The 26,589-nt window shown below is 36.8% G+C and overlaps 1 protein-coding gene across 4 annotated transcripts in view; it reads left to right on the forward strand.

Annotated features, from left to right (window-relative positions):
* Positions 1-4,047: 4,047 nt before the first annotated feature.
* The window catches only part of kcnq5a (potassium voltage-gated channel, KQT-like subfamily, member 5a), a 117,257-nt gene continuing 94,715 nt past the window's right edge, over positions 4,048-26,589 (forward strand). For 2 of the 4 annotated variants that reach the window (XM_083539393.1, XM_083539394.1), the window contains exon 1: positions 4,050-5,354. In XM_083539393.1, coding sequence (XP_083395519.1) covers positions 5,062-5,354 — 293 coding nt within the window. In that variant the 5' untranslated portion in view covers positions 4,050-5,061. Of the gene's footprint in view, positions 5,355-26,589 lie in introns of all 4 variants that reach the window. The other 2 variants (XM_083539391.1, XM_083539392.1) reach the window with 2 other exon arrangements.

A 26,589-nucleotide genomic window follows, 5' to 3' on the forward strand; every position in this document is an offset into this window, starting at 1 on the left:
ATTAATATCCATTAGTTTACAACCCAAAGCCCCCACCATGTGGACACAGTGAGTATTACACACGTCATTAATAATCCACTCACCTGGTCAACATTTCAATTCACTGGAGATATACAGTACAAACATCAAGTGCAAAGAGATTCTTCTGGAATTGTAAGAGGTCCTTTTGAAATCTAATAACACCAACATAAAGATTTACACCCAAAATAGCTCATAGAAACACTTTGTTAATTTCAATATTATGTGTGATTCCAATTTGTTAGCTAATGAATATTTAAGACATACTGAATTGTCTTCTAGCAATTACCCATTTGATAATCTAAAAATTGCTACCAGCTCTCTATAATACAACAGCTACCAGCTGGGGAAGATGAGGGTTAGTGCTTCCTTAAAGACTTGTGAAGATGCTTCACATATACTGTATGTGTTTACAGAGCTTATGGTTGTCTTGTATCTTTGTGTGTGACAGAGTACCCCAGACCCTTAAGACCACCCCCAGAAAGCACAGGCTTTGGCATGGATGGGATTCATACTCATGATCTGACAATATGGCAAATGTTTTATAGTTTTAATATCATGATTATTGTTTTACAGGCATTAGCTCTGAATGTATTTTTATTTGAATGGTAATAGAGCACACCCTGAATATACTGCTATATTAAATATTGTCTAACATTATATTTTTTTATTTTATAAAGTAAATTTTATTTTACAATAGTTTTAAAAATTTGTAGATAACAAATAAAATAATTTATATAACACCTCTACACGATGAAACCATTTTTTGGCCTTCTGAGATATTTTTCCATATGTTCCCACAGACTTGCTCAAATCGTAGTAGTATGTCAAACTGCTGAGCAGGTCCCTTAGCTCCTGTTGATGGATTTCCTCAGATTTCTTCAGCCCCAAAGGAGTTAGTATATACAACTCGTGTATACTCCTCCGACTTGTTCATTTTTATTTTTTATTTTTTATTTTTCAGTTACCCTAATAGTAAAAAATGTGTTGTTGGTCACAAAACATATTGAAGAAGCCTTTCAATTGATCTGTATTAAGGGGTAATACGGAATAAATTTAGGTGCATTTCCCAGAAGATGGTTGGCAGCGACTGAGCTTCTGTCTGCTTTTAGGCTGCATGTGAATTGAAAGCAAGGCTGTGAAAAGATTTTTTACATTTTTAACCAGGTGGTGATTTATGTTAAGACGTACAAATATGTAAAAAGAAAAAAAGCATGCAGATGTTGCAGAGCTTCATTCCTCAAATGAATATATTGCTAATATTTTGGGACTCGTTATTCATACTCCACTGGCTTGATCCTGATGGCCGTGTAATCGGCACACTATTTGAATGACTTGAATTGTTAGGCAACTGCTCTGTGTTCTCATCTTTCTTCTGCACCATATGGCATGTACTTCAGAAGCGTGTTTCAAAAATGCAATTTGTGCAATGCAAATTGTGACTGCTCTGATCAGCAATTTCAATTGCTCCTTTTAAATATCAAACTGTATTGACAAACTCGAGCCACTAGAGTGTGCGTTCCTGTTAGCTGTGTGCAACATTTTCAGTCCATGCTCTCAAATAAATCTGGTAGCATATTCCTGTCAAAAAGCTGTTAAAGAACTAAAATCATGACATCTGAAATCTTTTTTTTGTTTTGTTTTACATAATATAGACTAAACCACACACATATGAGTCTGCACTTTCTAAAGTACTGTCTGAGATGCAAAGAGCAGTATGATTCATTTTCAGAAATTTGCACGCACAAAACTGGCATTTCCATCAGTCTGATCAAAATCACAAGAGGCATTTTAAAAGACTGATCTTGTGAAAGATGTGGCAGCTTGAACTCAATATAATTTAAAAGGTCATCATTAACTTTATTCTAAAATTTGGCATGCTTCGTGTGTATACAATTACTCAAGTGAATGGCCACTTTTGTGCAGGTCTGTTTGTTACATATAGTTTATAAAAAGCATATAATGACCATGCTGCTTTGCTAGTTATAAGCTTTTCTACAGCTGGGGGAGAGATACAACAGCCCAGTCATGCACAACACTGAGTATCTCAAAATACATACAGTATAGTGGATTAAATCATTAGTAAAGACTTTATCATGTAATGTACTTTTTCAAACCGCTGACATGAGTTGCCCATTTACATTTTACCCACATGTATTTTATATTTTATACGGTTTTATTTAATTTTATTTCCAACCATTTTACTTAATCGTGGTGTTATCTGTTGAAATTAAAATTATTATAAAAACTCTCTACTTGTCAATTGTTTTACATTAACATTCTTTAACCTTTCCAGTGTTTGCAGTGTTAGGTCTTTCTAGACTTCTAGAATCTGCTTTAAATATCTAAATATGTTACATGGTCAGAAAATGCTGATTCATCATTAAAAATTTCACTAACTAATTTTCCAAATATGTTCAGGACAACCATCACATAAAAAATATATTCTTACTTAAACTCAGACACGGATAACTACAACATTTTACCACCATATCACATGTACAGTATGCTTTAGGTGGGGAAGGTGAGAACAGGATTCCCAATAGCTATACAACTGTTTTTATTCAATAATACTGACATCTCCCATTAGATCCTGAGCATGCTGATATGCATTTACATTTCCTTAATCCCAAATACAGTTTTTATAGTGTATGTTTAATTGTCACAGCTTTTCAATTAGTTTGTTAAACTTTAAGTTGACCTTTTATCTAAATGCATGCATGCTTCATAGGTCAAGTCAAGTTTATTTCTATAGCGCTTTTCACAACAGACTTTGTCTCAAAGCAGCTTTACAGAATTTAAGAGTTAAGGTGAACGATGTGTATTTACCCGTAATGAGCAGCCATGGCGACTGTGGCAAGAAAAAACTTCCTTAGATGTTATGAGGAAGAAACTTCGAGAGAAACCAGACTCAAAAGTGGAACCTCATCCTCATTTGGGTGACATCAAGAGTGTGATTATAGTCTTTAAACAATACAGAACACTGGAGAGTGAGAACTAACATGAGCACTGGAGTGTAAGATTATGAGTAATGTTCTTTCCTCTCTTATACAGTCATTTGAGATCATGGAACCAGGAGCTACTGAGCAACTCATAAAATACCTCAACATTTGCGATTATCACAAATCCAACACCTTTCTCCATGCCGAACCTTTAAACACTGAAAGAGGTCCATTGTCCAAACTACACATAAAGTGGGATCCATATGGCGCTGGATAAACATAAATATAATCGCAATAAGTAGACATTAGCTTGTAGACATTTAGAGGTTATGCTCCTCTGTATCTAATATCATGTTTAATGATGACACCAGCAGTGTGAAATTCCTGTAACCGACTGTGAAACACCAAAGGTATTTTAGAAACAGGAACACGCTAAATTTTGGTGCCATGATTTTCTTTCTTTCTTTCTTTCTTTCTTTCTTTCTTTCTTTCTTTCTTTCTTTCTTTCTTTCTTTCTTTCTTACTTTCTTTCTTTCTTTCTTTCTTTCTTGCTTTCTTGCTTTCGTTCTTTCTTTTTCTGACTGTCTTCTGTTAATCTTGATATCTGTAGTCACATACCATTTACTAATTTAACTGTTGTCAGAAATAATAGAATGAGAAATTTTAGAATGTTTATGATAATAAAATTATGCATGATATCTAGTGGTGTATAAAACCGAAACATTACCTAAAGACAGAAATATATGACTGGTTTCACTTCATGTGGACATTTAGTTGTTTTCATTCAAAAATAAATAAAAGACTCAGAAGGTTTTTCCTTCTAGTTACTAAGGTTAAGGTTGGGGATGGAATTAGGGGATAGTTCGCTAGCAGCTGTGTGTGTGTGTGTGTGTGTGTGTGTGTGTATACGGTACTGAACTCTACCAACTGGCGCTGTGAGTCACGTGGTTGGCGTGCCAGGCGCTCGGATTCCCGCGTGAACACGGAGAGCGCGCGCCTGTCCTGCGCCTGAGCTAGAACACGAGCTTGGTTTAAATCCCTCACGGCTCGCAGTTTAAACAGGCAAAAAAAAAAAAAAAAAAGACAAAATAGGCAAGAAATGTATTTGAAATGATCCGTCTTTAAATCCTTTAAAAATTAAGTAGCCAGAGTGATTGTATCCCCTGTGAGTAAACTGGACCCAGTGACTCTCCTGCCAACAGTCTGGTGGAACACACTATACCAGCCAAGTGTTCTTTATAGAGCTGTTCCGATTCTGTGTGTGTATCATCTAGAGTTACTTTACCCCCTGCTCGCTCTGATTTACTTTTATTGTTTATTTCGGCGAGCTTTGGTCAGTGTAATGTCTTCCCAGGGAGAGAGAGAGAGAGAGAGAGAGAGAGAGAGAGAGAGAGAGAGAGAGAGAGAGAGAGAGAGAGAGAGCGGCTCTCCGTATACGGCGCTCAGTTTTTACACTGACATAAATGGACATTTACAGGCTGAGTGGATGTAAAGTTTTATTTATTTATTTTATCACGTGTGATATTTCGGTTAAATCTCTGCGAATGGCGCCCTACCTCGTTTCACGCGTGAATTACGGGAGGTGACAGAAGCGCCGTCTGCGTTGTGTTGAACTCGTCCGCTCGCGAAGCGCGAGAGCAGCAGTCGCTCGTGAGAGTGTGTGTGTGTGTGTGTGTGTGTGTGTGTGTGTGAGAGCGTGTTTCTGGGCTGGAGTTAAAGAGAGTATGTTTATCACTCAGGAGGGACAGAGGGAGGGGAACGAGACGCTTCCGTTGGTGTCGGCAGGTGCCCTCCCCTCATCACATTTCTAGCACTGACATGGTGCCACTTCTGCACAATTCCGGCTTCCAGGCGGCTCGTGCACTCGGAGCTAGAGCGGCGCGGATGCTCGCCACTTGCAGGCAGGTGACTCGCACAATCAGGCGAAGACCCTCGCTGTAGCCGGCATACCTCCTAATAAAGACACCAAACCCCGCCGAGGAGAATCTGAACTCTGTCACCGACCAGGATCTCTGCGCAAAGTTTTCCTCGGTGCCAAATCACATTATATGCGCGCCTCGCCGGTGCCAAGCGCGCGTGTCCGTCCGGCGCTGGCGATGCAATGCCGCGCGACCACGGCGCCGACGAAAGCACCTCTGGCCTCTGGATGAAAGCGTCTCCCGGGCGCCGGGGCGAAAACTACGGCTTGAAGGATGTGGAGGGCGGACGGGGGGCGATGAGCGGCACCGAGAGTGCGAGGAGAGCCCGGGGCGCGCGTCTCAGTCTGCTCGGCAAGCCGCTGACATACGGCGCGCAGAGCGGCCGGCGGAACGCGCGCTACCGGAAGCTGCAGAACTACCTGTATAACGTCCTGGAGAGACCGCGCGCCTGGGCCTTTGTCTACCACGCGTTTGTGTGAGTGCCTCCTCTCTGCAACAGTCAATCTGCATGAAGTCTGGTTCACTCTCACCTGTTGATTTAATGCGCACAGATTTATCATCACCACCTGCGATCTATGATTCCCCATGAGTCCTTCTTTTTTTAAGATTTTACTTGACACGAATTAATTTGTCAAACAATATCTATGGAAATTGAGTCTTTGGGCATTAGAAGTTCCTCTAACCAAGCCTTTTTATACTTTAAGTATTAAGTTATTATTTCAGTACAGCAGCTGTAATAGCGAGTAGGACATCAGCAGGCATCATCATTCACAGGGTTTGTCTAAGGATGCACTGCTCACATACTGAGTATTGGAGTGTTGGTAGTAGGACAGATACCGGCCTAAAGATAAAGTTTGCTTATGGTCTGGTTGCTGTTTTCACTCATTTATTATTTGGTTCATTTTTAATTGGTGAGATTGGCCACACAGATTTTGCCTCAAACCCAAAATGTCACGTGTCAGTCTGTTGTCTAGGTTGATAGTCAGAGGTCTGAAATTGGTGTCATATTAATAATATGAATGGGGAAAAGTCGGATCCTCAATTTCAATGCAATAGTTGACATCAAGTCATACAGAAGTTTTCTCACGTCACTCTAATTACTAGCTATTTATTTCATATCTCTATTTTAACATATTAAAGTCAGGCTTTTAGCTCTCGTGCAAAAGGTTTCATAGCTGTTTATCTATTGTTATATTGGTGTGAAACTTGCACACCTAAAACCTTACAGCTTTCATATAATTTCTGCTTAACACATATTAACACAAGGGAAAATATTATTTAGTAATCAGGATGCTTCTGATAAGTAAAAACAACTACCGTTTGGCTTCTTCTTCGTTGGTGGCAAAGTGTTTTGACTTTTTGCAAACCTCCTTTTAAGAGAGTTCTACAAGCTGCTGTGTAATGCGAGCAGGGGAGGCGAGCTGTCACTTGGCTGGTATGATTGGGGCTCTGAAAGGGGTTGCAAGGCAGGATGTTGTTTTATTTGTGCAGACAGCACAGCAGAGGCTACAGAGGTTAAGTTGTTACATCTGCAGAGACCACATCATCTCACGCCAGTTAGAACATCATACCTTTATGTCACAGATTTAGCTTGATCAAAAAAATAACAGGGAAACTGAGGTTTCTCAGGAAAGAAAGCTCATTCATATAAAGCTGCATTATGTGCTAAATTTACTATGATGCTTTATAGGCGTATGGTATTGGGTTCATTTGGAAAAAGTAAAGTTTTGTAGTAGCGCCTCTGAGACTTGTGATTTTCTTATAACGCATTGAGGCAGTTAGATAATTGTGTGAGAAACATGAGACGGGAACCCAATGACAAAGCCAAAAATGAAATTCCTTTCATCAGACGCAGGTACACTGTGAAGCATGTTGGTATTAAAAATATAACAACTTGCTCTGTATTTTATTTTTAATTAAAGAATGCTGTTGCTTTATCTGCACTAAACAGAGCTTTTTGTTTCTTCTCATGCAAAACTTTTATTGACTAAGCATATATACACATACACCGTACATTTTGGTTCTAGACTTGTGTATTTGTAATGTATCCAATTTTAATGCAGATGGTAGTAACTGATAGTAGATGTTATATCCACTAGATAGTATTTAGACTTCCGAATACCACTGTTTTAGATGTTGAAATTAGTTTTGAAATTCGATCCATTCAATTAAAATGATTGTTCTTGATATGTCACTACAGTGCACTAATATAGTAGGTCTTTTCACAGTGCCTGCACAATTACATTTCCCAACATTAACACCACTACACCTGCTATACACACAGATATTGCATGGAACAGGTGTAGTGGCGTTAATGATGCTGCAGTTACGTGCAGGAATTTCCCTTATTAAAGCCAAGTGTCATAACAGTCACTTTTGCCCACCAAAATGTTGTGCTGAACTAACACTGGTGGTCTTTCTGTTAATTTGTATTATCCGTGCCACTTCTTTACTTCATGTCATTTTGCTGTGAACAAACGTGTTCTTCTTAATACACCACGTAATTAACAACAATGAGATGAAAAGATCTATCAGTGTTCCTATGTGTTTCTCTCCCTAATTGACCAAAATTAAGAATAAAAGCAGTTACAAAGACCGGTATGACTGTGGTTCAATATTTGTGAACTATGTAAGAAAGAATGGAGTGAAAACGAATATTTGTAATTGATTGTCTTTGTGGGCAGGAGAAATGGTTATTCCTCTTGAATGAAGTTTGAGTTAATATACACAACCTACAAAAACTATGTGAAAGTATATAAGAGCAGCAAGATCATTTTTTACTATATACACTGAAGAAGTTTGGGTTTAAAATTGAAAAATTTATATGAGTGGATTACAATGTCAACTTTCCCTGATCTCCTGATATTAACATCTAGATTTGTAAAAAAAAAAATGATGACACTTTAAAACAGGACACCTTTGATGGCAGACCACCATGTTCTTAGGCTAACCGTTAACATAACATGGAATATTTTGTTTTATATCTCTAGCTGTGGACATTTTACTGTAGTTCAGTGGTTAGAACATTTGTCTGGTTGGGGGTTTCAAAACCTGAAAGTGGAGTTCACATGTTATCCCTGGGCTTTAGGTCTTTCCTCTTCTTACTCCAGTTCAAAGACATGTAATACAGACTGATTCATTTACACACTGCAGACAATTTTAAATGGGTTGGTACTGTATACTATGTCAATTGCCTTCTGTCCGAGTGGACTCTGGGCAAAGCAGATATTCTTTTTTTGCAATAACTACATCAATCCATAAAAATGTTTTTGATTTGGGGAGTGTGGGAATGTGGAGGTGGGTTTCCACCCATCAGGTGAAATGCATGCTTAATTGGCTTACAGTTTGTTTGTTCCTCATCTTGCTGCTCGAAGTTTTTCCCTATCAGATTGGTTGCATTTCTTTGTAAATTGGCAGACAAATTGTTTCTATAGTCTTCATTCTGTACTTACCGTCTGTTCCAGAAGCAGCCATGCATGCCCAAGCTATGACAGTACCAATTAGCTTGTATGTTTTGTATTACAAGCATATTCTTTTTTTTTTCTGCACACGTTTGCCTTTACATCATTCCGGGAAGGAAATAATCTTAGTTTAAAGAGATTTTTGACACATATTCACAGGCTTGGTAGATGGATGTGAAATGCTCGGAGGAAATGGTGCTGGAGAAGAGCCCAAACAATTGGTATGATAAAAGGTGTGTGCTACTACTGAGCAAAACAGTACATACAGTACAGAAACCTGATTCAAAACACCACTGAGGTGCTGTGGAGCACAGGTCATCTGTATCTAGGACCATAGGCACAAGCAGCTAAGCAGCTCCATGTGGTATACATACATGTGTCAAGCCTTGTGGTCCATGTTCGCACGCACAAGAGGGTTATCCAGGTGCTCCTTACTGCCTCTGCTAGTGAAAGAAATTCAGTAGAAATATCCAGACTGTCTATTTGCAGATTACACACACAAAGTTAACACCACTCATGCAGTTTAAATAGTTTGATGTGCTACACCCTAGTTTAAGTGGCTCTTTTAAAAAAACTCTTATATAATTTGTATAATAGCATTGAGCATATAGAGGTCAGTTATGCAGCCGTGAATAAAGCAGCACTTTGTCTAGCACACTAGGATAAAGCTTTTATATTGTACATAGCCATTGTCAACAGAACCATTGTAAAAGAATGAGTTACAATAACTTATCCACTGGGTGGGTTGTGTGCTGGGTGGGTAGTGTTGTTGTTCAGCTTGGGTTACTGTCTCAGTGGAGTTTCAAATATTCTCTCTGTGTTCACATGGGTTTCCTCTGGGTTCTCCAGTTTCCTCCCACCTGCCAAAAGCATTTCTGTAGGCGGTCTAGCTACAGTAGGTCAAATTGCCGCTAGGTGTGAATGAGGATGTGTGTTCATGGTGCCCCGAGAGTGCTTTATGAGGATCCATTTTCAGTGGTCAAAACAAAGTGAAAGAAAAGCTCTTATTTTTCTTTTAAAGGATCCAAATTATTCTATAAATTGGTCGTGATAATGTCGTTTTGACTTAAACTAAACAAAAAAACTGTAAATTCATTGACTGTTGAAGTAACCTGTGCTGAATGGTCATTTTGTGGGAGATGAGGACATTGAGAACTCTGATGAGATGATCACTTTGACTTTAACCAGTGCTGATTCTTTCATTCATGTTGGTTCCCACCACTATCATAGTCAAAACATGTCTCTGGAAATAAAACATAAGCTGCTAGTTCTCACAGTTAAAAGGTGTTTTAAACTCAGCACTGGCGCTCACTCAATGGAAAAAAGATCTTAGACGAACTCAAACAAATTACAGATCATGAAAATGTGCATAGAGGTGATGATAAACATGGTGTCATGCCTCTGTTCCTGGGGGAGTATGAATAGTGGAAGGAAAATCTTTGCAGAGCGACACTGTTTGATCCCCTCAAGGGGCACCTGACATTAGGCAGAGCTGAAATCCCATGGGCACGGCGGTACTCAGCTTTGACGGCACATAAAAGAGAATACGCAGCATTGCTGGACAATTTCTTTCCTATCAATGCCTTTGCGTGCAGTATTGTGAGGTTTCCAATGATTTATTACTTTACAAAAATAGTTTTAGTTACAATATCCTCGTTCATTAAATGTGTTAATTAAAAGTTATGCACAATGTTTATGAATAATTGTAATGAATGAAAGTATTATTAATGTATTAAAGATAAAATTATCTATTGAAAAATGAAACGTGTTTTAAGTGTATTCTCAGAAAAATGTATATATATATATTACACACATTCACACTTAAACAATTTTGCCAGTATATGCTTTTTATAGAGGTGGGAATAAACCAGAAAACAACAAACAAAAGAGAAAAGACAGTAATCATCAGCATCATCACCTTGTAGCCTGTTTCAAAGTATATTTATAAGTGTGCAGCACTTTGCAACACAGTCTCAAAATGTTAGTGTTCCCATCAATCGGAGGTTGTATAGGGGACATTTCTCAGACAGTTTCATTTTAATATTATGTATATATTTATACAAAGCTGCTTTGCTGCTATGTGCATTTTTAACAGTACTCTAGAAATAAAATGTAGTTAAATTGTATTGAATTAAAGTTGCCATCTATGCAAATAATGACTTTTTACTGGTTAATTTTTTTTCATAAATGTGAGATACAGCTATTAGTTTTGTAAATATGTCTCTTATTTAGTATTAAGTGAGTACGTTTGGCTAAATTTACCAAAAAGAGTTTGGAGGCCGACTTTTTCAGCTTCCAAACAGCTCGTTGCCATTTTTCAAAACAGTTTAAGATATTATTGTAGTGGTTGTTTTTTTTCTTTTTCTAACTATAGTTCTAATAGTTTCACAAAATCTAGCTCTCAATTCGTAAATTGCAAAGTAACATTACTCTGCATTGCATTTTCTAAAAGTATTATTGTTAGCCTGAATCTACACGGCAGTGCAAATATGCACCGACCAGAAACAGTAAGCACTCCTGCAATGTTATTGCCCCCTGTTGTGCAGGGGGCAATAACTTTAAAGCTGAAAATCAAACCCAGACATCACTATTGAAGCAAATGAGCAGCTTTTTCAGTTATTGAAGATAAATGAATGAAGAAAAGAGTGAATTGATGTTTCGCTACTTTTACAGTAGAAAGAAATGGGAAAAAGAACAGTGAATACAGATAGATTATCTAACACCCTTTGAAAAAAACCATGGAATGATTCCACATTAGGGCTGGGTAATATGATGATATAATATTGATATTGTGATAACTTTGTCAGAATCTTTACAATTTACATATTGTTATATAGCCTTTTTTCATCATTCATTTTAAATAGCTGTCAACGTATGTGTTGCTAAATAAAAATGTAACTGTTAAAAGTAAATAAATAAATATAAATAAAATAATAATAATTTTAAATTCATTTTCATTTCATTTAAAAATGTAATTGTTAAAAGAGTAATTGGTTTATTATTTCATTTATTTGATGATTTAAATTAGAACATTCTCAAGTTCTCAAAAAGTGTTAAACCATTTATTTTTTTGCTTTTATTAAACTTTTATTCTATGCCTTTGCTGATAGTTTGTTCACATCACATTTTTCAAAATTACCTCATTTTCATAGGAATGTATTCATGTATGATCGCATGATATTTTGTCCTATTATCTGGATATATTCCATAAAGTTTGTATTTTCTCTGTATTTGATTTGTAAGTAGATGCAGAAACATTTCTTTCTCCTTTAAAGAATTTTTTCTCTTGAAACACCTGAGATTTTTTTTCCCTCTTTGCTTCTGAAATATACTCTGGGGTTCGGAAAAACTGAATCATGCTATCAAAAGTAGGGGGGAAAAAGGAAATATTCATTATTTTTAATTATTGGTACTTGTAGAAGTAGTGATTATTCTGCATGATACATTTTTTCCTCTAAGATGTTCTGTATATAAAAGTTTTATAGTCTGATGCAGATTAGTCTAGCGTTTGGGGGGCAGGAGGAGCAGTGAACCTGCTGGCGGATTGGTGCCTCAGTCTTTTTTTTTTCTCACCACAGCAGTGCATGTGAAGGATATTGTGCTGCGTTTTCATTTGCACGCTGCTTTGATCATGGCATGCTAGTGATGTTTGAATTAGTGAAGTACATTTCTTTTTGACTGCAGTTCTGATACTTCTTCATTTTGAGTCCCACAAAAATGAAACATAAAAGATTCCATATTGCTTTCATGGTGTACGAAGGTTTCAGAAGCTCAGTCTTAATGGAAGCAGACTCTCGAACTGAGATAAAAACAATTTGGAAAAAAATGCATTTATTTATTTTGCTTTATTTTGTTGCTTTTTAAATGTTTTTGTTTCTCTTGAAGTGACCTGTGCCTTGTAGTGATTTTTTTGTGGCTTTGTTTCCATTGCTAATAATAAATACTCTGGTGTCCAGAGGATCAGCATGAACTACTTTACAGTACATTAGGTTCTAACTGACAGAGTTTATGGTTAAATCTAACCACAAATGTTCCCTCCTCTTAAGTGTCATTGTGTGCTTATGTGATTTAACCAGTGAGGGTGGGTTAGTGTACATATTCCTACCCAAAGCAAAATAACGTAACACTTTCAGTCTGATTCATGTTGAAAATTTGTTCAAACAATAAAATAGTCTGCCTTCTTTTAATGTCTTTTGCACGCATGGAAGAGTAAAAAGCGAGCTGTGGTGTCATGAACACAGACGTTTTATTGGCCTTTTCAAGATTCTGCTTTTGTTGTGGTGATTTTTCATGAACTTGCTTTGATGTGCCGTGAGGACGGAATCTTTGCACATATGCTTAACTGCTAATGAGATATATTTAACAATGCTAGCTTTTCCATTTGTAATCAGGAACATCAGGATCAGCTTATTTAGTCTGGCTTGTTATCCTTTTATATGGTGTCTGATAAAGTGTACCAACATTAAAAGGAACTGGCACCCAAACTGTGTAGCGTACTTCAAAGTCTATAACTGAAATAATCAGTACCCACTCTTTATATCATGTACCACATACAACGTTTCACAGCAGATTTCAAATAGCAATTTCCGTTTATTTATTGAAGAATGTAATGTTTCTCCCATGTTGTTTTTTTGATGTAATATATAAGTTTTTGGATACAGAGAAATAATAGAATCATGCAATTCTATCAAGGACTAACAAAGTACTTACAAGTTACTTATTCATCCTTTATTCAGGCAATGAATGTGTCAGTTGTATAAATTAAACAAGTATATATTTTACAATATGCTGTAAATGATTGTTATTATTAAGTGTATTTTATTAAGTTTTTTTTATTATATTATTGTATAAAACGTATATATCTCTTTCATAATACACAGCACAAAAAAACTTTAGTCCATGCAGAACCGTTTGGTCAACTACACGTCTTCTGTGCAGTAGATTGTGTTCCCAGTTTAAACACTTTCTGCTTATATTAACAGAATATAACACCACTGCAATATTTATAATTTATAAGCTTTCAAAATATCATTTGGAGTTGGTTCAAGTTTACTGGAAATCCAAGTAAGTAAACAGCAATAAATCCTATTACTCATTATTTGTGTTTATTTGAAAAGGTTTGGCTTGTATTTTAAAGCTGTAGTTACCTTTACATTTTTTTTTTTTTTTTTGCTTGTAACTATTGTATACAGCTAGATAACTGGCAAATGATTGTAGTTATAATTTCTTAACTAATAAAGTCAATTAAACATTTTATATGCATTTTAAGGCTTAATGAACTTCTAACGTGTTACGTAGGACTTTAAATGGCATTTTTTACAAAGTTGTCATTTCTTATACCACTATAAAACTATAATATTAAATGATAAACTATTTATAGTTAATAATATTATAATAGGTATAATATTTATAATATTTTAACCTAATCGCAAAACCTGAAAATATATATCTTTTAATACAAATAGATTTTTGTGAATTTTTTCTTCAACATTTTTACTCTAATAGAAATTCTGGGTTCAGACAAGGCATTAATAAACACTTCACACCAACAGCCTTGATTGCTTATTAAAATGTATTTATTAATTTTTTTTCACAAATATTTAACCCTAACCCTAACCCTAGAGCATCCAGAATCCCTTGTTATTGTGTGCAGTGCAGCCAACATTTAAATGTAAAATCAGCACAGTGTCAAAACAGAGCGTTGCAGTTTATTCATTTTACACACATTTGGGTTTGTATAATGTTGCTTCCATTTAGAGTGTAGTTCCTTCTATGGCAAGTATTTAAACTTTCACACTGACACAGGTTTAATACAGGCAAAATTGCATTTTGGATTTGTTGAAAAATTGAAAGAGAGTGTTTTGCGTTTTGTGAGGATTGTGAAATAGAATTATTGTTCCTGGCATTCAGCAGAAGATGGAAAACCAAGCACCATAATAGGTTTTATTGGATAATTAAGATTTTTTTTTGTTTTATGTGAGATTTATATATAACTTTTATTTACTCATAATCCCTGAAGTATGAACTTATGAGGCACTTGATATCTGGTTTCTGCATCTTGCTCTACTCAGATGCTCATATTACCTTCACTGCTGGAGCTGGAGCTACACATTCCTGCTCCTGTTTGTGTTGGGCCACTAAGCATAGATCTGAGAGGTCCTTACTCTTACTTGTACTTCTCAGTACAACAGCTGGACCACCCAGTCCACTAAACATGTTTTCAGATGAGGCTGCAGCCCAAGTGTCAACCTCTACCTCAACTCAGCTTTGGATCTGGAAGCCTGGTCTTAGTGTAATAGACAAACCTCACCCGGGACAACTGTCCAGTTTAAAAATACAAAGAATGCCAACATGCTCTATGAAGTGCTCCAATGAATACTTTCTGTCCTGCTGCCAGTGACCTTGTAAAATAAAGGAAGTGATGCCTTACAACATGAGACACATGATGATGTCCTTGAAAGGTCATTGTATACTTAAGCGCGTGGGAATCAGACATTAAGGATAAAATAGAAATGCACCAATCGAAAGGACAGAGGAAACATTAAGCCATTAGTTGTGGCACCTGATATCAGATAAAAGCCAGAGCAGAGGTGGGGTTGTCTGTTATAGCATGGTTCTGACTGGCAGTGAGCAGCCGCAGGCTCACAGGAAACTTGGTGATCTTTGGCCATATGCCTCATCGCTTTTTGTGCCAGGGGGAAACAGTGACAGGGACAATTGGGTAAATGTCAGTTAGACACCACGCTCATACACATTGCTTTGCAAAAGAGTAGGTTATATTTAATCAGAAAATTGAAATTGAAAAGTAATTTTCCAACTGAACTGAGTAATACTGAGTAATACTGAGTAATACTGAGTTTTTAATCACTTTTGAACATTACTTATTTATTTTTATTTAAAGTTATTTATTTTCTACTTGTCTTTATTTAAGTAAAAATTTTATTTTTATTTACTGTACTGTCACCGTCACTCTTTTTTACTCTCGTCCTTTTTCTGTCTTTGCTGCACACAAAAAAATTAAAAAGAATCCCTCACTTGAGCCAGATAAAATTATGAGTTGTTGGCTGAAGAAAGCTTATGGATCGCACAGACATTTAATAAGAACAAGTTTTACAATTCAAACTGAAGTAAAACTAAATTAGAAATGTGAATTTGTGTACCTTTGTGTTATATCAAAGACCAATCAGTCAGTAATTTCTTGGTTTAATGTTTGTGAACCAACACCTATAAATGTCAAACTTCCATGTTGATATTTTTTATACACTATTTTGGCAGACGTTTGTAAACACCAAAACATAAGATTCCTTTGTGCTTTTTTTAACATCCTATTTCACATTAGTCCCCATTTATAATAACCTCCACTCTACTGGGAGATGTTCTACTAGATTATGAACTGTGCTTGTGGAGATTTGTGCTTATTCAGCCACAGGGACCTTAGTAAAGTCAGGTACTGATGTAGCATGAGAAGGTCTGTGGTGCAGTGGTCTGTGGTGGTTATAATTCATCCTGAAAGTGTTGAGTAGGTTTGAGGTCAGAACTCTATAGCAGGCCACTTCAACTCGTGTAAACCATATATCATGGAGGTCGCTTGTGCACAGTAGCATTATTGTGCTTGGACAGATTTGGGTCTCCAAGTTGAAGTTTTTATTAAGAAAATGTAATGCTACTGCATCTAAAGACATCCTATACAATTGTGTGCCTCAAACCTTGCAGTGACAGTTTAGGGAAGAAACATATATAGCTGGAAAAGTCTGGTGCCCCAATACATTTGTCCATATAGTAAATAATACACAGTCATGTAAAAATTTAAGTACACCCTGTTTGAATTCTTTGGTTTTACATATCAGGACATTATAAAAAATTAACTGGTCTTTAGCAGGTCTTAGAATGAGGCGAATACAACCTCAGCTGAACACCAGCACATGACATACATGCCATTATTTATTTTTATAAAAATAAAGTCAAAATGGAGAAGGCATTTGTGAAATTTGAAGTACACTTTATGATTCAATAACTTAAAGGACCTCAAGTTCAAATAACTTAAATTAATCATGCTCTGTATAAATTTATCAGTCTCCCAGATCATCGTCTATACATATTGGCTCACACTTTTTTACAATAGTGCTTCAGTTCAATGAGGTTTGTAAGCATTTGTTTATGCACAGTTAATGCAACATCTTAATTCTGTTCTTTTTCAGTCATTTGTTTTTGTAGATTTGCTGATGTGCTTGGGATCAATGTCCTGTTGCATGACCCAATTTCGAGCAAGCTGTAGTTATTGGTAAGATGGCCTCACATTTAACTCTAGAGTACTTTGGTATACAAAGGAGTGCATGGTCAACTCAAGGACTGCAAGGTGCCCAGGTCCTATGAACACCCAAAATAAACCCAAATCATCACTCCTCCAACAACTGAGCTTGACAATTGGAATTAGGTGTTTGTGCAGATATGCTGTGTTTGGTTTTTACCTAATATTTTGCTGTGCATTATGGCCAAACGTCTTCACTTTGATCTCATCTGTCCAAAGAACATCGATCCAAAAGTCTTGTGGTTTGTTTCGATGCAACTTTACAAACCTTACCCGTGCTACCACATGCTTTTTAGAGAGAAGAGGCTTTTTACCTGGCAATCCTTCCAAACAAACCATACTTTTTCAGTATTTTTCTAACTTTACTGCCATTACCTTTTAACACTTAATATGCTAAATATGGCCTGTACAGACTAAGGCATAACCTTTTGGGTTTTTTGCAATTTCTCTGTGCAATGCACAGTCTGACCCTGTCTTCCACTTGTGAATAATGCTCCTCACTGGAGAATAATGGACTTTAAATTGTTTAGAAATGGCCTTATAACCCTTCCCACCCTGATAGACAGCAACAATTGCCTCATTAAGATCATCTCTGATGTCTTTTCTCCTTGACGTTGTGTTAACACACCCCTGAATGCTCCCTGAACACTTGGCTTTTATAGCGGTTGTTACACATGATGAAGATAAAGTATTGAATTAATTAAAAGCGCTTACTTAGCAACACCTGGCTGCTACTTAGCCTCTTAAATGGTATGGATTCTTAAAGGTGTACTTAATATTTCACACATGGCTTTTCTATTTCTGCTTTATTTTTGTAAAATAAATAATGACACAGTGTAACATGTCATGTGGTGTTGTTCATCCGAGGTCGTATTTAGTTAATTTAAGACCTGCTAAAAACCAGATGATTGGGCTCTTATTCAAAGAATAAGGAGAGAGAGAGAGAGAGAGAGAGAGAGAGAGAGAGAGAGAGAGAGAGAGAGAGAGAGAGACAGAGAGACAGAGAGACAAAAAGAGAGAGAATAATTTTAATCTTTATATGAATGATTTAAAATCAATAAGTGAGGTAAAAAAAAAAAGAACAACTGTAGGTAACTGTGTCAATGACACACTCACAGATGGCTCCAATAATATTACTCATGATGTAGAAGTCTTGCTGCAGCAGTAAATAGTGGCTCTGTTATTGCTATGCTTCAATCATATAAAGTGGTATGTGAAACAGTGGTATGTGAAACAGTGGTATGTGAAACAGCAATGCTCTTTTCTGATCAGGATGTCTGCCGATCTTACAGCTACTCCCCAGTTCTCATGGTAACACAAGAAATTTTCAGTGGTTTATTATCTCTCTGTGAGATGTTGTTTAGCCAACAGGTTTTTTTTATTGCTTTATTTGTTTATAAAGACACACCACTTCACAAGGACATAGTTTTTTATTTTTTTTATTTCAGTGATTATTTTAGTGCCCTACAGAGAATTTTGATAATGTGTGAAGAAGCAAATTTAGCGTAAACAGAGCAGGTTTTGAGTGATTTTATAACTCTCATGAGAATAAACTGTGCTTGTTTGGTTATGTAGTTGTAGAGCAGCGGGTGGGTTTGTTTTATTAGGCACCTGCCACCTCTAGCACAGTACTCTGCCAGTGTTCTTAGCTTCCTCTGTATGTGTGTATGTGAGTGTGTGTATGTGAGTGTGTGTTTGTGTGTGTGTTTTCTGTTAAATATGCAGTTAGAAAAGATTCTCCAGATTTGCAGTTTGTATAGGGACTCAGACCGATAGAACCCATCAACAAAATAGCGGAAACCAGTGTTTTAATTTTTCATATTTACTATTGAAGAAATAAAGTGAGGCATGCTCAATATCAGTTTTTTGTCTGGCACTTCACAACACAATTTTTGGATTTATTCTGTTTAGAGGCATTACAATGATTAAAAATGTTAAGTTTCTCCAAAAAATATGGGTGGGTGAACAGGATTGAACTGGATTAGTCAGAATTCCAGTGGAAAAAATAATGGGAGTTGGATTAAAATATTCACACACACACACACACACACACACACACACACACACACACACACACACACACACACACACACACACACACACACAAACCTGTAATGTAGAGCTCACCGGGCACCTTAACACACTCATAGGATCACTTTACTGGTTTACTTCTGGATAAATGAGCTAATGCATGCCTATTATTGGTAAGTGCTGCACTGATTAAAAGATTGATAACATTTTCACTAAAAAAAACAAAGCTAAATTCCTGGACCCCCCAGCCACAGATGGCTATGGCATCATTGGGATTTGATTGCGATTTCCCAGGGACCGTGCTTTTCTGTCCGTGCTTTCTCATGGTGTACCTGTAGACAACAATTGTTAAATAAAATCTCTTCAAGAACCAGGCCTTCCAAAATTCATAAAAAAAATTTAATCTGCTGTTTCTTGTATTTAATTAGATGCATTTCTATTTGGTTTGCTCAAAATAAAAACAATGCTGCTACTCCTAAATGCTTCTTAACACCAGCTCCAACACCAAGCAAGCCCAGCAGTGCCTATACCTCCTCAGAAGGCTGGGGAAAGCCCATCTCCCTCCCTCATCCTAACGAAGTTCTACAGAGGGACCATCGAGATGATCCTGAGCAGCTGCATCACTGCCTGGTTTGGGAACGGCACCGTCTCAGATCACAAGACTCTACAGAGGATAATGAGGACAGATCATTGGAGTCTCTCTGCCCTCTATCACGGACATTGAAACATTACACTGCATCCACAAAGCCAACAGCATTGTGGACGACCCTTTTCACCCCTCACACACACTCTTCAATCTCCTAAGGTAAGAGGTTCTGAAGCATTCAGGCCTCACATCCAGACTGTGCAACAGTTTTTACCAGTTTTTACCATCAAGCCATCATATTATACCATAGGTTTACTGGTCGGCACTCTTTAGTGTTTCGCGTATATGTCCCACACTGTATTGTGTCTTTGCACTGTTTGCACCAGGTTGCACACGGTGCACTTTATATGGCAAGGACAACTTACTTTAGTCCTTAGCTCTGTGTTCTATTTTTTAGCTTTATATTTTGTGATGTCGCTCTATGTTGTTTTAAGTAGCACCAGGGTTCTGGAGGAACGTTGTCTCATTTCACTGTGTACTGCATCAGCTGTATATGGTTGAAATGACAATTTCAACTTTTCCTGCTTGTGTGTTTTTTATACTACATAGATAAGAGATGGCTGTATAAGCATGTGCGAATTTTGGTTCATTCTTTTACTTCCACTTACAGGTATTAGCCAAAAACCCAAACCTCAGACCACTTGAGCAGGTTGTTTTTATTTTAGATATTTGTCTATTTAAGTGCTACACATTTCTAATTCTAAAGCATATTGTACGCAGCCAAATAGACTGTGATTTGGGCAGGAAGCTATACAACTATTGGTTGTTCTTTTGTGGCCACTAAGCAGGTGTTTGGCACATGGTTATTATAAATTCAACATTAATTGCAGGCTTGCAGGCTTGAAGCCGATCTGATCGTGGATGGTTCATTGTGAGAGATATGGAGATGAACATGTCTAACCGACACTGACTAGGCAGGAATTCTCACTTTTTACTTTTGATAGAGTATTTGGTTTTATAGGACCCGATTGTGGCTATAGTACTATTTTGATTTGGTCGGTGAAGTTTATTTAGTCTTTGAAGATATTTGACAGGTTTTATCCATATTCGAGGATAAAATAAATGTTTTATATATTTTTTGTTTCTTTCTCTATTTGATATAAACTCTGTGTGAATTAAGAAACACAGATTTGCAGCTTCTTTCTGTGGTGTTCATGTCTTCATAAAGGGCTTTATCATTCACTGCTTGACTAATTGAGACCCAAACAACGACAAATGGCTGTTTGTCAGTGTAAAAAGAAATGATGTCAAAGATTTTTTCCATATTGAAGTAATTGGTGAATTTAGTGTGTGGCCAGCTCATAAAGTTGCAATGCTTTTATCTGCTCTTGCTCCCTTCTTTTATTCCTGTGTCATGATTTCATAGATTTTTCCATAATAAATCACATTTTTTATTTCATTATTAAGAAAAAGACTCTGTCTAATGGTACAAAGTAAACAGAACACACCTACTGCATTCAGAGAATATGGCTTCTAATGTGCTTTGGGAATAATAATACATATATCAAGACCTGCTCACTGAAAAGAGAACTCTATTCAGTTTGTCTTATCATTATTAGCTCTGTCTTTCACATAGTCTGAACTGTGAAGCTCAGCCACATGCTGTTTCCATATAGGTATTCACATGAGGACACAATTGAGATTTTTATTGGGAGGAACAAGGATAGACAGGATTAGAAATGAGTTTATTAGAGGGGCCGCACATGTAGGACGTTTTGTAGACAAGGTGAGGGAGGCGTGATTGAGATGGTTTGGACATGTTGAGGGACATCAGGTAAAAGACAGAATTTAGTGCTGATCAATAGATTTGAAAAAGATTTCATTTGGATTTCATTTATTATATTATTATTATGTAGGAATGCACTGAGTTTGAGTGTATTTTAATATCTGATCAAAACTGTAGGCTTATAGAAACTACTGGATGGGAATTGCCCATGGTCAGCTATTTATATAAATATCTTTTTATTTGACTGGCAGTCTCATGGTTGTCTTGGAAACTGGATTTTCTAGACTGTAGCTGGCTGATTATGCACTGGCCTTTTAAGCATAATCACATGCTGTGAAGCTCTCATATAGAATACTCATTATTATGAGGTGAGCCCAACTAAGACTGGGCTTTTATGACTGCTGTATAGACCTGTGGAAACAAATGATCCCCTGTCATCCTCTCCTAAGTCTCATATTCACTCAGAGAAAAACAACATGACATCAAATGGGCACCTGGTTCCATCATTGTCTGCTAAGACAAACTAAACAGACACACCAACTTTGATGCTGGAAGCCAAACTGTAGTAATACATTAGTGTGCCTGGCCCAGTTAACAGAGCTTTCTTCCAACCCTCATTTCTGCTGTCTCTGATTCCTACAGATGAGGGGAAAACCCGTGGCCTCTTATAGTGGACATAATGGAGGGGCAAAACAGTTATAATTTTATTTTCCTTTCCATTGTGATGCTAATATACATCAATGTGTATATAATTTGACAATAGACACAAGTAAAAACTGCTCTAACCCTCAGTGAAAGATGGCAAGATCCGGACCATATCAGAGCTATCCATGGCCAATGGAGCAGTGGTGGATGAGTAAAAGTAGGAATAAAATATTCTTCTAGTAAAGGCTCTCTTTAAACTTTCACTTAATTAAGAGTACAAAGGTATTTGCCTTCAAATGTACTTAAGTATCCAAAGTACTATGATTCATTATGGCTGTAATGTTCCAATTATCATTTTTGTCACAAGACTGTTGCTTAATCAACTCAGTTTATGTGAAAAAAGACTTTAATGTTACTCTCAGCACAGCAATAAGTCAAACACTGATTGAAATCTATTAAAATGATCATGAGCCCAAAACCTTTTTTTCTACTACTTCTCATACTACTTACTACTTTCTATTACTTAATAAAAAAATTGCACAAATAAGGTCACGTGTTGTGGCAAATTAGACTATTGTTTATTACTCTCAAAATGTCCTGCTTGCTGTTAAACTGACACTGATCTGTATGTATGTGCTATGTAGATACCACCAAGCGGCAATCAAAACAAGTTCAAAACAGAGTGCGCGCTCTACCCTGATTGGTTGCATGAGCATGATTGACCAGTTAAGTTTTTATCCACTCACAAATAAAAAGGAACAACTTTAGTTGAGTAATAAGTAAGATATCTGACTTTTAAATGTTGTGAAGTTAAAGTAAAAGTCTCCCTAAATACTTCAGTAAAGTGACATTAGTGATATTATATATTTAGTAGTTTCATGCTAAGGTTTCTTTCTTTCTTTCTTTCTTTCTTTCTTTTTTTCTTTCTTTCTTTCTTTCTTTCTTTCTTTCTTTCTTTCTTTCTTTCTTTCTTTCTTTCTTTCTTTCTTTCTTTCTTTCTTTCTTTCTTTCTTTCTTTCTTTCTACCCACACTCGTCCTTCACCCTTGCCTACTTGTCAGTGTCCAAACAGGCTTACAAACACCAGTGTGTCCAGATTCACAGTAAAGTAATGTCTTCTCAAGCAGGGATGGGAGGATAGGTGAGGTCAGCTGAACCTGCAATCAGGTCAGAGTGAACAAGGATGTTATTACTAACCAAACTCCGCAAAGTTACTTCAAATAATAATAGGCTATTTTGGTTTAAGACTTTTTTCAGTATGTCATGTCTTGTAATTGTTTTCCATATACAGTACTTGGGCGTTTACATAAATATGGTAAAGAAAATTCTCCCAGTTTTGGGGTTGCAGTTTTGTTGGCTTTGTAAGTGGCTGGCCCCAGATCCAGCAGAGCTCTACACTAAAGTCAATAAAAGCAATTAGAAATGAAATCACTTCACCCTTACAATGACTTCTTAGTGGAAATATGCTGATCCCTCATATGTGGGTAATCTAATGGCTGTTAGTGAAGGCTGTGTGTGTGTGTGTGTGTGTGTGTGTGTGTGTGTGTGTGTGTGTGTGTGTGTGTGTGTGTGTGTGTGTGTGTTTAAATCTAATCTGTTTTTAATAAATTAATAGTGGCTTGTGCGTGTTGTCATAGGTCTGTGCCATCTACCAGAGTTTGTTACTTGTACCTTTCACAAGTATTAATAGCAAACCTTGTGACATCATGTGTGCATTTTTTCAATCAATACTATATTAAGACTGAAAATTACTCAAAGTAATAATACTGCTTCTTATTGAGCATGAGAGCCACTTATAGTGTTGCTACAGTCTGTTAGGGAATTGTGGGTAAAACTTGCTCTTTTGTTATATTGTTCTCCTGTGGGTGTAAGTATTTCTGGTGGTGCTGATATTGCACTCTTTTAGGGATAATAACTGTTCTGAGTCTGTATTCTAGGGTGACAATTGCTCAGACTTACCACAGACCACATGGGACATAATGAAGAGAACTCTGTGTTGCCACTTTACAAATGTCCACAAGTGCTACTTTTCTTATTGATGCCAGGAGGAAGCCATAGTGCATGAAAAATGTCTCTTTAATGGAATTACCTCTATTAAAGAATGCTTGAATAATGACTCCTTTAGTCAATGGGCTAACTCTTTACTTTTTGACACTGGAGAACTTTTATTGAGCTCCATACAGCACATAAACTATTAGTTAGTGCCCGCCAGCTAGAGGTTACTTCCACAAAGTACATGTGAGCCCTGTTGGCTTGTTGCTGTCAACATCCCTGCCAGATGTAGAAAGACTATATATTGATGGTGTGTGGTCACTCTTGACTTTTGATTAAGACAGGCTTACATCAAAAAGGCTCACAAAGCCTTAACACTGAGCTTTAGGCTGATGGACTGCAAAGTCTGCGCAGGTATTATATGACTCTTCTTGTAATATGCCATTGGATCATAGGAATTGCTGCATTGCCCAGCTACTCAAATTGACGGTTGTACAATGAACTGGATTAGGCACTCTTCAGAGGTATTGTGTGGATGATGCATTTTTAAAACAAGCCTCAATGCAAACTTGTAGCACATGCACTGTTGCTGCTGTGCTGTGCTTTATTTTTTTTGCTGCAGTTGTCTATCTGATTTGATGTTCAGTCACCAGTAGTCCCTGTGCTTGAATCGCCACTGCGAGCTTATCTGACCTGCATTCTTAAGGTGCAATTATGCTTCACTTTCACCACACATAGCTGCTTAATTGAGTGGCATCGTTCCCACACTTGCTTGCATATCTTATGTACGTCTGGTGGATTGAAAGTGGCATCCACTAGATGATCATGTTTAACAATTTCTTGACTGAAAAGCCTCATTTCTCTTCAAAACTAAATAAAACTAAATAAAATCTCCAAAATTGAAAAATATTTACAAATCTAGAAAATCCAGAAGACTGCTCACAGAGCTTTTGTTATGTTTAAGATCTTTTTTTCCAAACATTGTATGTATTAGGAAAAGATGTTAGTGATAGTACTTGATAATATTCTAGAATAGTATATAATATGCGATTTGGCATACTCAGCATCCAACTCTTCTCATAACAAAACATTTTACTCTGTAATAAAGCGAAGGTTTGGAAAGTTGACAAGGTTTTAGCAGTTTACCCAAGATTTAACTTGTGTATAACTATAATGCTGATGTTACCCACTTAACATTAGGCCATAAGTCTAGCTGCTCAACACTGTAAAGCCAAATAATAGAAATACCATCACTTACCGTGTACTGTAATACATTTCATGTGCTGTACTTCCTTAACTCCTCAACATGATGAGAATGGGAATGAGGACAGCGTATAGGCACATCTGCACACAGATGGTAACGTTGTGTGGTCATATTTAGATAATTAACAGACTCATCTAGATGTATTAGCACTAAACTTTTTGGCATGTTTTTCAGCTTGTCTTATTTTTTATTAATAGGGTGTTAGGTTTGTTTGCTCTGCTGCTGAGAATGTATTGCCAATGTCCTCCAAATATTGTACTGTGCTTCCCTAAATGGTTTGTTTTTATCACATGTTTGCTGATTGCTTTGAAGCCTCAGAAACATGCATGAACTTCCATCCGCTTGGATTATGCCTTCCTGTGTTTCAGATGACTCATATGCGCTTTCTTCTTTATTCTATAGGGTTACACTAGACATGTTCCATGATGAACTGCATTCTGTAATAGGCTGGAGAATAGGAAGCCCCTTCTAGTCATCTGCTATCTTTATCAGCAACTTTTTTCTTTCTTTTTTTTTAAGTTGCCTTATGTTTCCATCAAAACACTCTATCTCAGTGTTGCTGCCTGGTGACAATCTGCTGCTTAATTAAAATAGGAACCTATCTATGGCAAGAACTGGCATTTATTCTTTCATTTACGACCAAAGAAAAACATGCCTACTTTTGTTTTTCTGCCTGGATTTTTGCTGGCAATACTGGTGATTTTTATTTCATTTTTTATATTTTTGACTTTTGGAAGACGTTTGGTGCTGTTTGTCTGCTGGTGAAACTGAAGGTACAGCACATGATGCTGTAATATGTAAGAAATAACATATGCCAGGCTGTTCTGCTATATAAAAAATAAACAGCGCTGGGGATGTTCAAGCGGATTAGTGGATTTCTTTTCCACTAATACTCCCATTTGCCAACAATGACTTTTTTTTCTAATTACTGAATGATGTGTTCTTCTTTTTAACTATTTAGAATAGCATTTAATGCTATAGAGTATTAGCAAGACAAGACAAGTTTTTTCCTTTATACCCCATCCTTTATATTACCTCCAGAGCTGTTTTATTACAGAAAATTAGTCCATACCTTCTGATTTGAGCATCTGACTTCTCTGTGGTATAATTTGTATTTCCTGTTAAGTCTGAGATGACACACATTTTACACACCACTATCACACCTCTGATGTTTTAAATAACTCTATAAATAAATCTGTATTAACTGTGAGGATATTAGGAATTGATCATCATCGACATCTATTGCTAAATTTAGATTTTAATTTTGCCGGAAAATATCTCTAACAGACAATGTTTTCAGTAATTTATGGATTTTATAGTGATTTTATGGTTTACAATTTAAAGGTTCTCTTTGCCCTGTGATTAAGTATCAGGGCTTCAGATGGTATTCCACTGCTTTTACTGCTCCACAGGGGCAGATCATTAATGGAGTGCTGTGTGTGTGTGTGTGTGTGTGTGTGTGTGTGTGTGTGTGTGTGTGTGTGTGTGTGTGTGTGTGTGTGTGTGTGTGTGTGATAGAGAGATAGAGAGAAAGAGGGGGAGAGAGAGAGAGAGAGAGAGAGAGCATGAGCATGAGCAGGAGCATGAGTGTAAGCACATATTAGAGAAACTTTTATTGTGACGTGTGTGTGTGTGTGT

Source organism: Silurus aristotelis, assembly GCF_946808225.1.
Source record: "Silurus aristotelis genome assembly, chromosome: 4".
Taxonomy (NCBI): Eukaryota; Metazoa; Chordata; class Actinopteri; order Siluriformes; family Siluridae; genus Silurus; species Silurus aristotelis.